This window comes from Gavia stellata, chromosome 25 (genome assembly GCF_030936135.1).
Source record: "Gavia stellata isolate bGavSte3 chromosome 25, bGavSte3.hap2, whole genome shotgun sequence".
In the NCBI taxonomy this organism is placed as follows: Eukaryota; Metazoa; Chordata; class Aves; order Gaviiformes; family Gaviidae; genus Gavia; species Gavia stellata.
The window spans coordinates 5,493,685-5,504,104 of NC_082618.1; the positions used below are offsets into that span (position 1 = coordinate 5,493,685).

General features: G+C 52.3%; 1 protein-coding gene across 1 annotated transcript in view; it reads right to left on the minus strand.

Annotated features, from left to right (window-relative positions):
* DTX2 (deltex E3 ubiquitin ligase 2) overlaps nucleotides 1–10,001 on the minus strand; it is a 33,843-nt gene extending 23,842 nt beyond the window's left edge. Inside the window, exons 1-2 of the mRNA XM_059829269.1 lie at nucleotides 9,695–10,001; nucleotides 4,337–4,922 (exon numbers count right to left, since the gene is read on the minus strand). Coding sequence (XP_059685252.1) covers nucleotides 4,337–4,922; nucleotides 9,695–10,001 — 893 coding nt within the window. The remainder of the gene's footprint in view (nucleotides 1–4,336; nucleotides 4,923–9,694) is intronic.
* Nucleotides 10,002–10,420: the final 419 nt, after the last annotated feature.

Consider the following 10,420-nt stretch of genomic DNA (forward strand, 5'->3'; position numbering starts at 1 on the left):
GCTGTTTTGTAAAAGCAAGTAATCCGCCAGGGCTGCTTTAGAGCCAAAGGCTGCAGGGTGAACACAACACAACCTTTATTAGACACCAGAGGATCCACTGTGGCTCGCTGCTCCCTTCCCTTCAGCCTCCAAGCCCAGGCAAGCACAGGAATTGCACATCACACCTAAGAGGAATGAGCAATGCTGCATACTGGATACAGAGAGAAATCCTTGGCGGGCTAATTAGTGCAGGGTAATTAGCACTTCGTCTTCACCACCACAAAGGCTGCAGTATTTGGGGATGCAGGAGGAGATAGGGCAGCGACTGCGAGGGAAGGGGAGCTAACCCCCATGCCACGCCAAGCCCAGCCAAGGGGGGAAGATGGGGAACATAGGGGATAAAATAACGCAGGAATGTTCTGGGCTTAGGAATTAAATGAGACACATTGTTAGAGTTTGCTACTCAGGTTTCCCCTAATTCACAGAAATTAGAGTATCTTCTGCTGGAACATGGGTTTCACGAGCCTGAGACTGTAACCCCAGCCAGGAGCAATTACACCCACCCAGTGGCATTTCCGACTCAAACCCACCACAGGGGTGACAGGGGAAAAGCCATCCTGAGCTGTCAGCTGGTGCTGAAAAAGTCCCTTTCGCATACAGCAGTACACTGCAAGACAGAGATTGCCCCCCTGAATGTATCTGTCTGGTAGGGAGGAAGGAGAGCACCCCTGGCAAAACTAATCCCAAACGACTGGGGATCCAGACGTTGTCCGTCATCCATGAAGAGCCACCAATGCCCATCTCTGTTGTGCCCTTCTCCAGGGTCCATTTGGGTGAGGCCCCAGCTGCTGCCCCCCTCCAACCTCAGCGCACAGCCATGGGCTGGATCGCGAACCATGCATGCTCCTGTGAGGATGGGGGTGGGTTATGGAAAACAGAGGGTTCCACAGATACGCCTAGTGGAAAACACCAGTGTTAATGAACAGAAAGAGAGTTGTAGAGATAGACAGCTCCTAACATCCTGCCTGCAAAACCACCTCCTGGACAAGCCCTGAGCCAGGCAAGTGCCCAGCAGCATCCCCACATCTGGGCCAGGCTTGGGTCCTGCCAAGGGTTCATGTCACACTTGCTACAGCAAGCACAGGCAGCACACCCATCCTCAGGGCATGCTCGCACCCCAGCGGGGACAGACAGACAGCAGCCAGGAGAGCGGGGAGCAAGGCTCACAGCTGGGGGTACAGGGTTTGCACAGAGGCTGCTCAGTGACACAAGTCTGCCAGCACTCGCACGCTCCGAGTGTCCGAAGAGCTGCCACCTTCCCCATGTGGCACGTTCTGCTGTCCCCAGCAAAGATTTAACTGTACGATCCCTCCACATCCCCCAGAAAGGCTGGCTTGGCCAGGGATTATTGCCAAGACACCAGCCACCTCACCCCTTGCACACCAAACAGCTGAGCTGCAGAACAGGTTGCAACAGCCAGACGTTGACCAGCTCATCACGGCCGACGCCGACACCAGTACCGCAGCAGTCCCAGCGCTCAGGAGGGCTCTGCCCTCTGCTGCTGTCCCTGGACTGGCAGTCGTGGAGGGGACCAGATGCTCCTGCCACAAAACCCACCTTCAGCAGTGCTTGAAAAGGGACGGAGCTGGAGCAGCTGAGCAGGGAGTGTGGGGGCATATGCCAGCCCCAGAGGGCTGTTGCATTAACCCAGCACAAGCTCTGCCAGCACTCGCCTGTCAGAGGGTTTAACCAGCCGCTGAGAGCTGCCCGCTGCCCCAGCAGCTCCCGGGACGCAGCCCGGCAGGCTGCCACGACAGTGCCCTCCCCAGTGCCCTGGCTGGGCACCTCCAGGTCTCCTCCTGGCTCTCTCTCCTCCTAATCAGCATTGCCTGGGCCGTGGGCTCAGTTCATGGCAAAGAGGCCGTGCCACGCCTCTCTGAACATCTGTCTCCCAACCTCCCTCCTTTCAGGGCAGCCTGTCCCCCCACCAGTACCACACAACATACCCAGACCCTGATCGGCTCCAGACAGGCTCGCGGGGCAGCTGCTGCAGCGCTTGGCTCTTTATCAGCAATTCCCACCCCAAGAGTCACTTCGCAAATCACGCTGAGGCTCTGGGGAAGGGCACAGGCTCCAGGCAGCCCGATGCACTGACCAGCAGCGCCTGTGAGAGGGTGAAATTTGGCAGCTTCTTCAGGAGACTGCAAAAGCCTTACTGGGGGCTCCTGCGGCAGTACCGAGCTCTGGTTCTCAGCCATATTCAAAGGTGACTGGAACAGAGAAGTATTGCAGATGCTTAAGATGCCACAAAAAAATCACCAGGTGCAAAGAAAGCACCAGAAAAAGACCGTGAGAAAGAAGAACAGGATGCAGAAAGTCATTTCACTCAGATGACCCCAAAGAGGGAAAGTCCTGATACGATACTAAGGAAAATATCTGAAGATTCACAGTCTTGCTTAAAATACAAACAAGATTCAAAATAAACCTCAAACCCCTGTGCCTCATATAATTAGAAGAATGTGCTTTCAACACCCTTCTAGATCTCTTATCTCTGTATTTACTTGGGGTAGCTTGGACAGGTAAATCAGCCCTGGCAAGTTCCCCTTTAGTTTCTCAGGTGCTCACACAGTGGTTCAGCACCTGGATTATTTATGGTGAAATGCGTATACTGCTCCGTACACTTCCAGCAGTTTACAAACGGAGGGAGCAGTCAGACAGTCCTTGCTTGGTCCTCAGTTTAATGCTGGGAGATACTCGGTGCAATTATTATCACCAGACAGGACACAAAGACCTCTGCAAGCAAAGGCTTGCGCACAGAAAGAGTTAAGACCCTGAAAGCTGATTAGTGGCGATCTGGCTTGGTTTGGGTGTCCAGGCTTCACAGAGGCCATCCTACAAGAACACAGAGGGAAGTGCCCCACTTTGCAAGGGTGACACTGATCTCCCCAAGGCCCAAAATCCCCGCTGGAGCCCAGCACCACAGGCCCACTCCAGCCCACGAGGGATAACCGACCGTGGCTTAGCCCAGCAGCCCACACCGTGGAGAAGAGCCGAGCTGTCAGCTCACGGGACTCTGCTTTTCATTTAGCTGGCAACAGCGGAAAGGCCTGAAGAGAAGCGAAGCCCTTCCTCCCACACCGGCAAGGTGCAAACACAGCCCTCCTTCGGCTCCAGCCGCTCATCAACGGGAGCTGAAATCCTGTGCTGCGAGATGCACACCAGTTTCAGCCCTGTCAGAGAAGAGCCACAGTGAAAACGGATCAGCAGCCGGCACGGGTGACCCATCCATACAAGCTGGAACGTTTGAGGGGTGACAGCTCAAAGAACCGAGGAAAGCTAGACCTCAGCTAGCACCACAACAACTGCCAGTCCTTCCTTCAAAGTAGCCAGCTCCCTCCAGAGAGCCAGAGTCCACCTTGAGCACCCAGCTAGGAGAGGGTCACTGAAGAAAAATGAAGGGAAAGAACATGGCAAAGGACCCTCACAAGGTGAGGCTTAGCTGGATTTTAAAAAATCACTTACAGTCCTGCTTGTGCTTCCAGTCCTCCAGTATCACAACAGTGAAGCCCCACAATACCTCCACACACGCAAAATGAACCTCTTCCGTGATTATCCAGTGGCATCTCTGCTCTGCATCAGCATTTGGCCTGACAAATAGCCTGGACACCACTCAAATTGATAGTGTCACCCCACTGATTTCAGATAGAGAGGGATCAGTATGGTTTAAGGTATCAAAGGAAGGGGAAAGTAAATTACTGATTTGGTTTTCTAAACATCTTCATAACAGATTTCAAAAATCCTTGATCAAATCTATGTCTTAGGGTTGTGTTTCTTCTGCTTGTTCACTTTAAAAATGTACTTCCTGATTTTGTCAGAGAACTCACAAGGTCTCAGCCACACACAGCAGAGTTCTGTGGTTCCTCCTTGAAGGGGAAGAGCTCTGAACACAGAGCAGTTTTCCACTCTATGTTTACTGCATATTTCAAATTTAATAAGGGTGTTCACAAGTCCCCTTTTCATTCACTCAGTCCCCCTCAAAGTTGTTTTTAAGTGTAACCAGAAATGCTACCAATCACCTTTAATTTCCTCAAGCCTGCAATATCCCGGCCTGACTGCTTTCTCCAAGTGGTTCAGGGAGACTAGTAGACAGGGACTAGATTTCAAGTGGGACAAAAGAAGGGAAAAGCAGAGAAGCCTTCTCATCCACTGTACTGGACACAAAGGCACAAATACCTCTCCCAGTCTAGGGAGAAGACCCTTGTAAAGTCCTCTGGGACAGAGAGACTCCTCGATAACGAAGACCTGAGCACAGCAGGTCTCTCAGACACAGTATTTAAAGGTGAATTAGGGTCTGTACCTGACTCCATTAGATGCAGACAGTCCTGTGCTGGGGCCCCCACCTTGAGGCAAAGCCCAGGTGCTCTGTGCATTGAGTCTCGGTGTTGACCTTGCTCCAGACAAAGTCGGTTTGTTATAGGGCACGAAGCCGACGCTGGAAGAACTTACTGATGCTGTCCTACCGGAAACCTGGTGAGTAGCAGAAGCGTTGGAAAAGTTTATCATGGAGTGCCGGTAGCGTGTGGTGATGGGACCAGTCCCACCATTTAGCCAGCACTGCTGGCAGGAACAAGCCACCCCTGCGTGAAGGGGTGTCGGGGAGGTCGTCACCGGGTACGGGGCATCCAAGCGCCTCTGAACGCCGCGGCGGAACCTCGTGGTCTTGTTGGTCTGGACTTGAGCCACAAAGTCAACTTCATAGTTGTAGCCCAAGGGTCCGAGATCTACTCGCTGGTGGTTCGTGGCACGGGCTTGCTCCAGGAACACGCAGACGTTCATCTCATAGGGGGACCACCCGCCTTCATCGTTCTGCCACTCCCAGACGATGCCCTGCCCGGCAGCGGAGTCCCCAGGGAAGAGGTGTCTACGGACGGCTCGCATTGTCCCTGCATGGGGAAGGGGGGGAAAAAAAAAAATTTTGTGAACAGAGAAGTAACGGGCACCTGGTCTCAGGTACTTGTTTCTGCACAGATCTGTGGTGTCTACATCAGGGTGGCCTTCCTCACCTCTCCCTCGACAGGGGCACTAACAGACTTTCTCTTCCCAACAGGGCTGGGTTTGCTCATGAAGCTTAGAGAAATGCAATACCCCCGAGATCCCTGTCTCTCTGCCAAATCTGATTGCAGGCTGGCAACAGGTTCAAAAGCTGCTGGGAGGAAGGGTGGGAAAGGAGGGGAGGAGAGAGGATGCAGAGACAGACACACCCAAGCACAAAGGCACAGCAATCGCATATGCCTCCCTGACGTTTAAAAAAATAAGTAAAAAAAAAAAAGTCAGGCTGAGGCACAGATCTGGTTAAAAAAACCCAACTCCCACAGCCTTGACAACAGAGTAACTATAGAGACACGACACATAGGGAAGTGCTTTGCAAAAGCACTTAAGGGGCTAAACGCCCACCTCGCTACACAAGGGTCTGGGCAATTTTGCTCTTGGGGGAGTGGGTGAACTCTCACAAGGACAAGGACTTTGGAGAGGACGGACAGGGCCAGCTTCTTCAGGCTCCTGACTGCTGGGAGATACAGCAAGACTAGAGAGGAGAAGGCAACGAAGTAATTTGGAAACTGGAGAGAGCAGCTGTTCAGACAAAGGAAGAGAAATGAAAGCAGACACACTGTTCTTGGAAGGCCTCTCGACAGCAATAGCAGGAGCTCGAGACCCCCTGGAAGCCTGGCTCTCCAGGGTGACTTCACTCCTGGTTACTTTATTCCTTTCTTTACAAAAGAAAAAGTCTAATGGGAGGGAGGTAAGCCACCCAACAGCACAGAAGCTCTGCAACCTCTGCAAAAACAGGTTCCTACAGCAGGGTCAAAACTGCTGCTGCTGCTGGAAAAATCCTCAGCAGCACTCCGCACTGAGAAGGAGGAGTGGGAAATGCTGCAGGGCAAGCGAGTCTGGGGATGTGGGCAGGTGGGGGTTAACAGCAATGCAGCGAGTCGTTATGACACAGGAGGACTTTAGAGAAGAACAGCACCAAGAGGAAAGAAAATAAAATAAAGCCTCCTAAGATGTCATGAGTTATGACCCTAAAGCTCCAGGACCATAGGTAAAAACAGCATCCGCACATAAAGCCTGCGGAGAACTGCCCCAGGATACTGCTGGTGGCTCCGTGGCAGGCAAGCAATCCAAGCAAGCTTTATGCCCAACAAAGCACACCCCAAGGAAGAGGAAGGACAATCCATGTGGGACTCCACACTGCCAAAACCCAATTGCTACCTGTGTTCAGGCTCTGGCTGGCTGAATGCTGGCTTGAGTATCTCTACCTCACACTGCTGTCCTTTCTACCCCATAGTATTGGGATATTGCGGAAACTACTAGGACTTGACTCAAACCACAAGGGCATTAACTGCCTCCTTGCTGCTAAAAATTCTGCTCGACAGCATGAAAGTTACATCTCTGCTCCTATCACACTCCTGGGCTGCTTTGTAAATGGTGCTGGTGATTTCTGCACAGCACTTTGGTGGTCAGACCACAACAAGACCCTGTGCTGGGGTGCAGGTATATCCCATGTGTCATTGCAGAAACTAAGTCAGGAAAGACAGACCTGAGCTCCAGAGCTGACAGAAAGGCTGAGGCTCTCTAAAAGGCAGAACATGCCATACCAAGGAACGGCAGGACTCTCGTTTCCGCTGGGAAGCTGAAGGCACTGGGGACTGGAATGGCTTGCCTCAGCCCATGCAGGGGATAAGCAGCCAGGAAAGGTCCAGCACTTACTCCCAACCCCTGCTTTGGTTGCCAGAGCAGCACCAAGCGTCCTGCTTATTGCAGAGCAGGACTCTCCAGTGACAACAGACAACATCTCATCAGCACACCTAAAAATCTACTAGCAGCCAGTGAAACACAGCAACCTTCCCCATAAGAACTGGGACTGAATCCCAATATCTCAACCACGAAGCCCAGGGATTCCTGTGGGACAAGGCCTTCCTCTGGCAGAAGTCAACACAGAAGGTGTCAGGAGAACCAAGCTGACCTTCCCCAGCCAGGAATCAACATCTTACATGGGAAAGCAGAGCAAACAGCCAAGAGCAAACTCTAGCAACAACTGCTTCTATCCAGCAAACAAGTCCTGCCAAATTTTAGAAGCACACAACCTATGGCCTCAACAGGCAGGCAACATCACGGATGACCCCCTGAGCAGAAGGAGGACTGAGGATGAGACTGGGCTGGAAGTGAGATGCTGAGTAATGAACTATGTTTAGAGATGAGTGCAGGGAACCTGCTCCCAGGAGAAAGGGGACTACCACGGGTAAAGCAAGGTGACAGAAAGCCCAGCGGAATACATCTCAGAGGAGGTTAGCAAGGCTGCCGCTGCTCCATTGGCAGGTCAGAAGCCAAAAACAGCACAGAGAGGACCTGAGGAGTTCGTAAGGAACCTGTATTTTTAACATCCCAAAACAGCATCAGGGAGAAGAGCTTTTAGGAGTCAATAGCAAGACCAAAGCCATGTACTTGGAAAACATCCCCCTTCCCCCAGGCTGGCAGGGAAACTGGCATTCCTCTCCAGGGTGGGCAAACAGCTGTGGCAAGAGGACAACTCCTGCTGCTCCCTTGCATTCACTCCCAGCTAATCTGCCTCGACCAGCAGCTGAAGCCCGTGGCTAATCCTGCCCACAAGATCCCTCTGCACAGCTGTCATTCCCCATTTGTGGGGATGCTGGTCCTGTTAACACTGGCTTCCTGTTATTCTCCCTGGCTTCCTTTGAAGAGCCTATTTGTCTGTCTAATAGCTAATGAGCAGAATACAACAGCCTATTTTTTGCTCTGTTTAAAGATTTTTCATGGGGATGTTTCCTGCAGAGATTCTTTTCTCCAGCACATGACAAAGGTCAGCTGGCTGCTCGCTCAGAAAGGTTCACGTTTGAGGCAGAGCCCTGCAGAGAGAAAAAGCTCTGCTTAGAACTGGGCCGCTGAAAGGGGATATGAGAGCGTTTCCAATAGTCACGTTGCAGAGCACACAGGTACTTGTGGAGGCAGGCTCACAAACCTGGCCACTCTGATCAGCATCCCTCCAAATCTGTGGGAAACACTGCAGGAAAGCTGTGAAGTGGAATCAGCCTTTTTATTAACGACTCAACCACAGATCTCATCCAAGGAAAGGTGAGATCACATCAGCCAACATCATTTCCAAAATTATATTGGGCTGTCCCCCAGAGATGACCAACTCCAAACCATCCTGCGATGGACAATGTTCGCTAGGTGTTTTGAGGTCTTTCACAAGGGTCTAAAGAGATACAAGACCTTGCGGAGAGATAGCTGCACCTGTGGAGAAGGACGTCCCATTCACACTGGGACACATCTTTCAGTCTCCCACAGGCACTCAGCTCACCCTCACCAAACTGGGCCATTTCCTGACAAAGGGACAGCCCGGGCCTGCTGCCCATGTGTTGGAGAACCGGCTGAAAGGACAAGAGGCTGGAAGGTTCCTTCACAAGTTTGGCACGAAGAAAATAAGAAAGAAACAGCTGCTGGTGCCAGCTCTGGTGGTCCGTGCTGTATTGCTTGAAGCCACAGCCTCAGCAGGACTTCCAGGTGCTTGAACAGGCTGTGCTGAGCCAGGCATGCCAAGGCATCCAGCTAAGAAAGCTCCTCAGCCAGGACACCCCTAAGAAAAACTAATCCTAAGGTCACCAAGTCAGAATAAAAACACGGATGCAGCTGTGATGACCACTTGCATTTGCTTCAACCACTTCCCTTTCCTGTAGGAATTGCCCGATCGTGCAGTTGATTCAAGATATTCCTCACTTACTGCTTCAGTTGGCAAGAAACCAGAGCACTGCCCATCTCTAAAGCTTGGGCTGATGCTTGACTGTGTCCTGGGGTGATGAGAAAAATGTTGGCAAAGGGGAAACTGATACACGGAGGATTTTCCAAAGCAGCCATTCATTTGGGGTGTGTAATTTGGGATCTCCCTGGATTTTCCAGAGATGAAGAACATGCATTTTACCCCTGCCCCCTTTCTAAGCTACAGCTGCTCAGCACATCTGGAGCAAAAGAGGGTAGGAGTCGTCTCAGCAAGTTCTGAGCTGCTAGCCTCAGTGACCCCAAAAGAGATGAGAATGAAAATGAGGTCTCAACCCTGCTATTAAGATCAGCCCGCCCTTCCTCCCCGGGAGGAAGCAAGCCATCCTCATACAAGTGTGGGGAATATTCTCCTGCAGCATTACAGCGTTCTGCGGGGGCTGCAGGCTTTCGCAAAGCAGCTTGCGCAGGGCGGCATGCCAAGGTAAAGCAGCTGGCACTCCAGTCACAGAGGGAACAAGGGATTCAAACGGGAGGGTTTGAATCGTAAAAAGGCCTTTTTATGTGAGTGGTCTTGAATGGATGTGGGTGGGGGCAGGAAGAAAGTTTGCAGCTCTGAGGGCTCTGGCTCACAAGCTCTGAGCTCCAGAGGTCCCACAATGAGGCTCCTTAAGAGATCACCACCGCCTGCCTGCGCCCAGCCCGGCAAATTCATGCCAACCAACGCTGGTTTGCTCACGTGCTAATATGCTGGGCAACAGACAGCATCAGGGGAGAAGCAGACACGCCAACCATCACAGAACTGCCCAGCAGTGACAGCAGAGCTTTGTAGGGCTCTCCTGTGCAGAACAAGGTCCCACTTATCTCCAAGCACACCAGCAGCCTCATCAAAACCCCAGCATGGGCAGGGAAGCTCCATTACCTGTATCCTGCCGGAACTGCGTCAGGCTTGGGATATCAATGACGTAGGGGGCCAAGACAGGATCCGCGTGTCCCAAAGGGATACTGCTGACAAGTCCCGACCCTGAACGCCGGCCCTTCTGCTGAGAAGCCTGAAAAACCTGTTCAATGTAGCTGCAGACGTTCCCTCGGTATGGCCTCCACCTGCCAAATTCATCCTGCCATTCCCACACTGCCACTGCTGTGGAGTTGCTGCTGTGCCCCGGGGCAGAACCGGGGAGTCCGGATGGCCCGGCTGAACTGCTTCCTGCTCCCTGAGCTGCTGCCATGTTCCTCCCTGAGGTCTGGGCACGCCGCGATTGGAAGTGGCAGCTGCGCTGGCTGGTCTTACACCATTTTCTTCTGGGGGACCTGCAGCAAGAAACAGAGAGCACACGGAGCTGAGAATGATGCCCCAAATCCACCCCACCCTGCATCCATGCCACACAAGCCATTTAAGAGAGGGAAACAAGCTCAGCCTTTCACAGAAGATGCTCACTATGCATTTAGGAGACTAGAGAGAAGTGGACTGGCCTCAAAACCCTCTGGTTGAGGGCAAATGAGGTGCCACCACCCACTCCCTACCAATGCTAGCAACTTTTCTTGCTAATTTAGAGCAAAAACTCTTTGGAGAGACTCAGCTTCTTATGGTTTGTGGCCCCAGACACCACCAGTTGCTGCAGACCTGTACAAAACCAGCCCAGAGCTG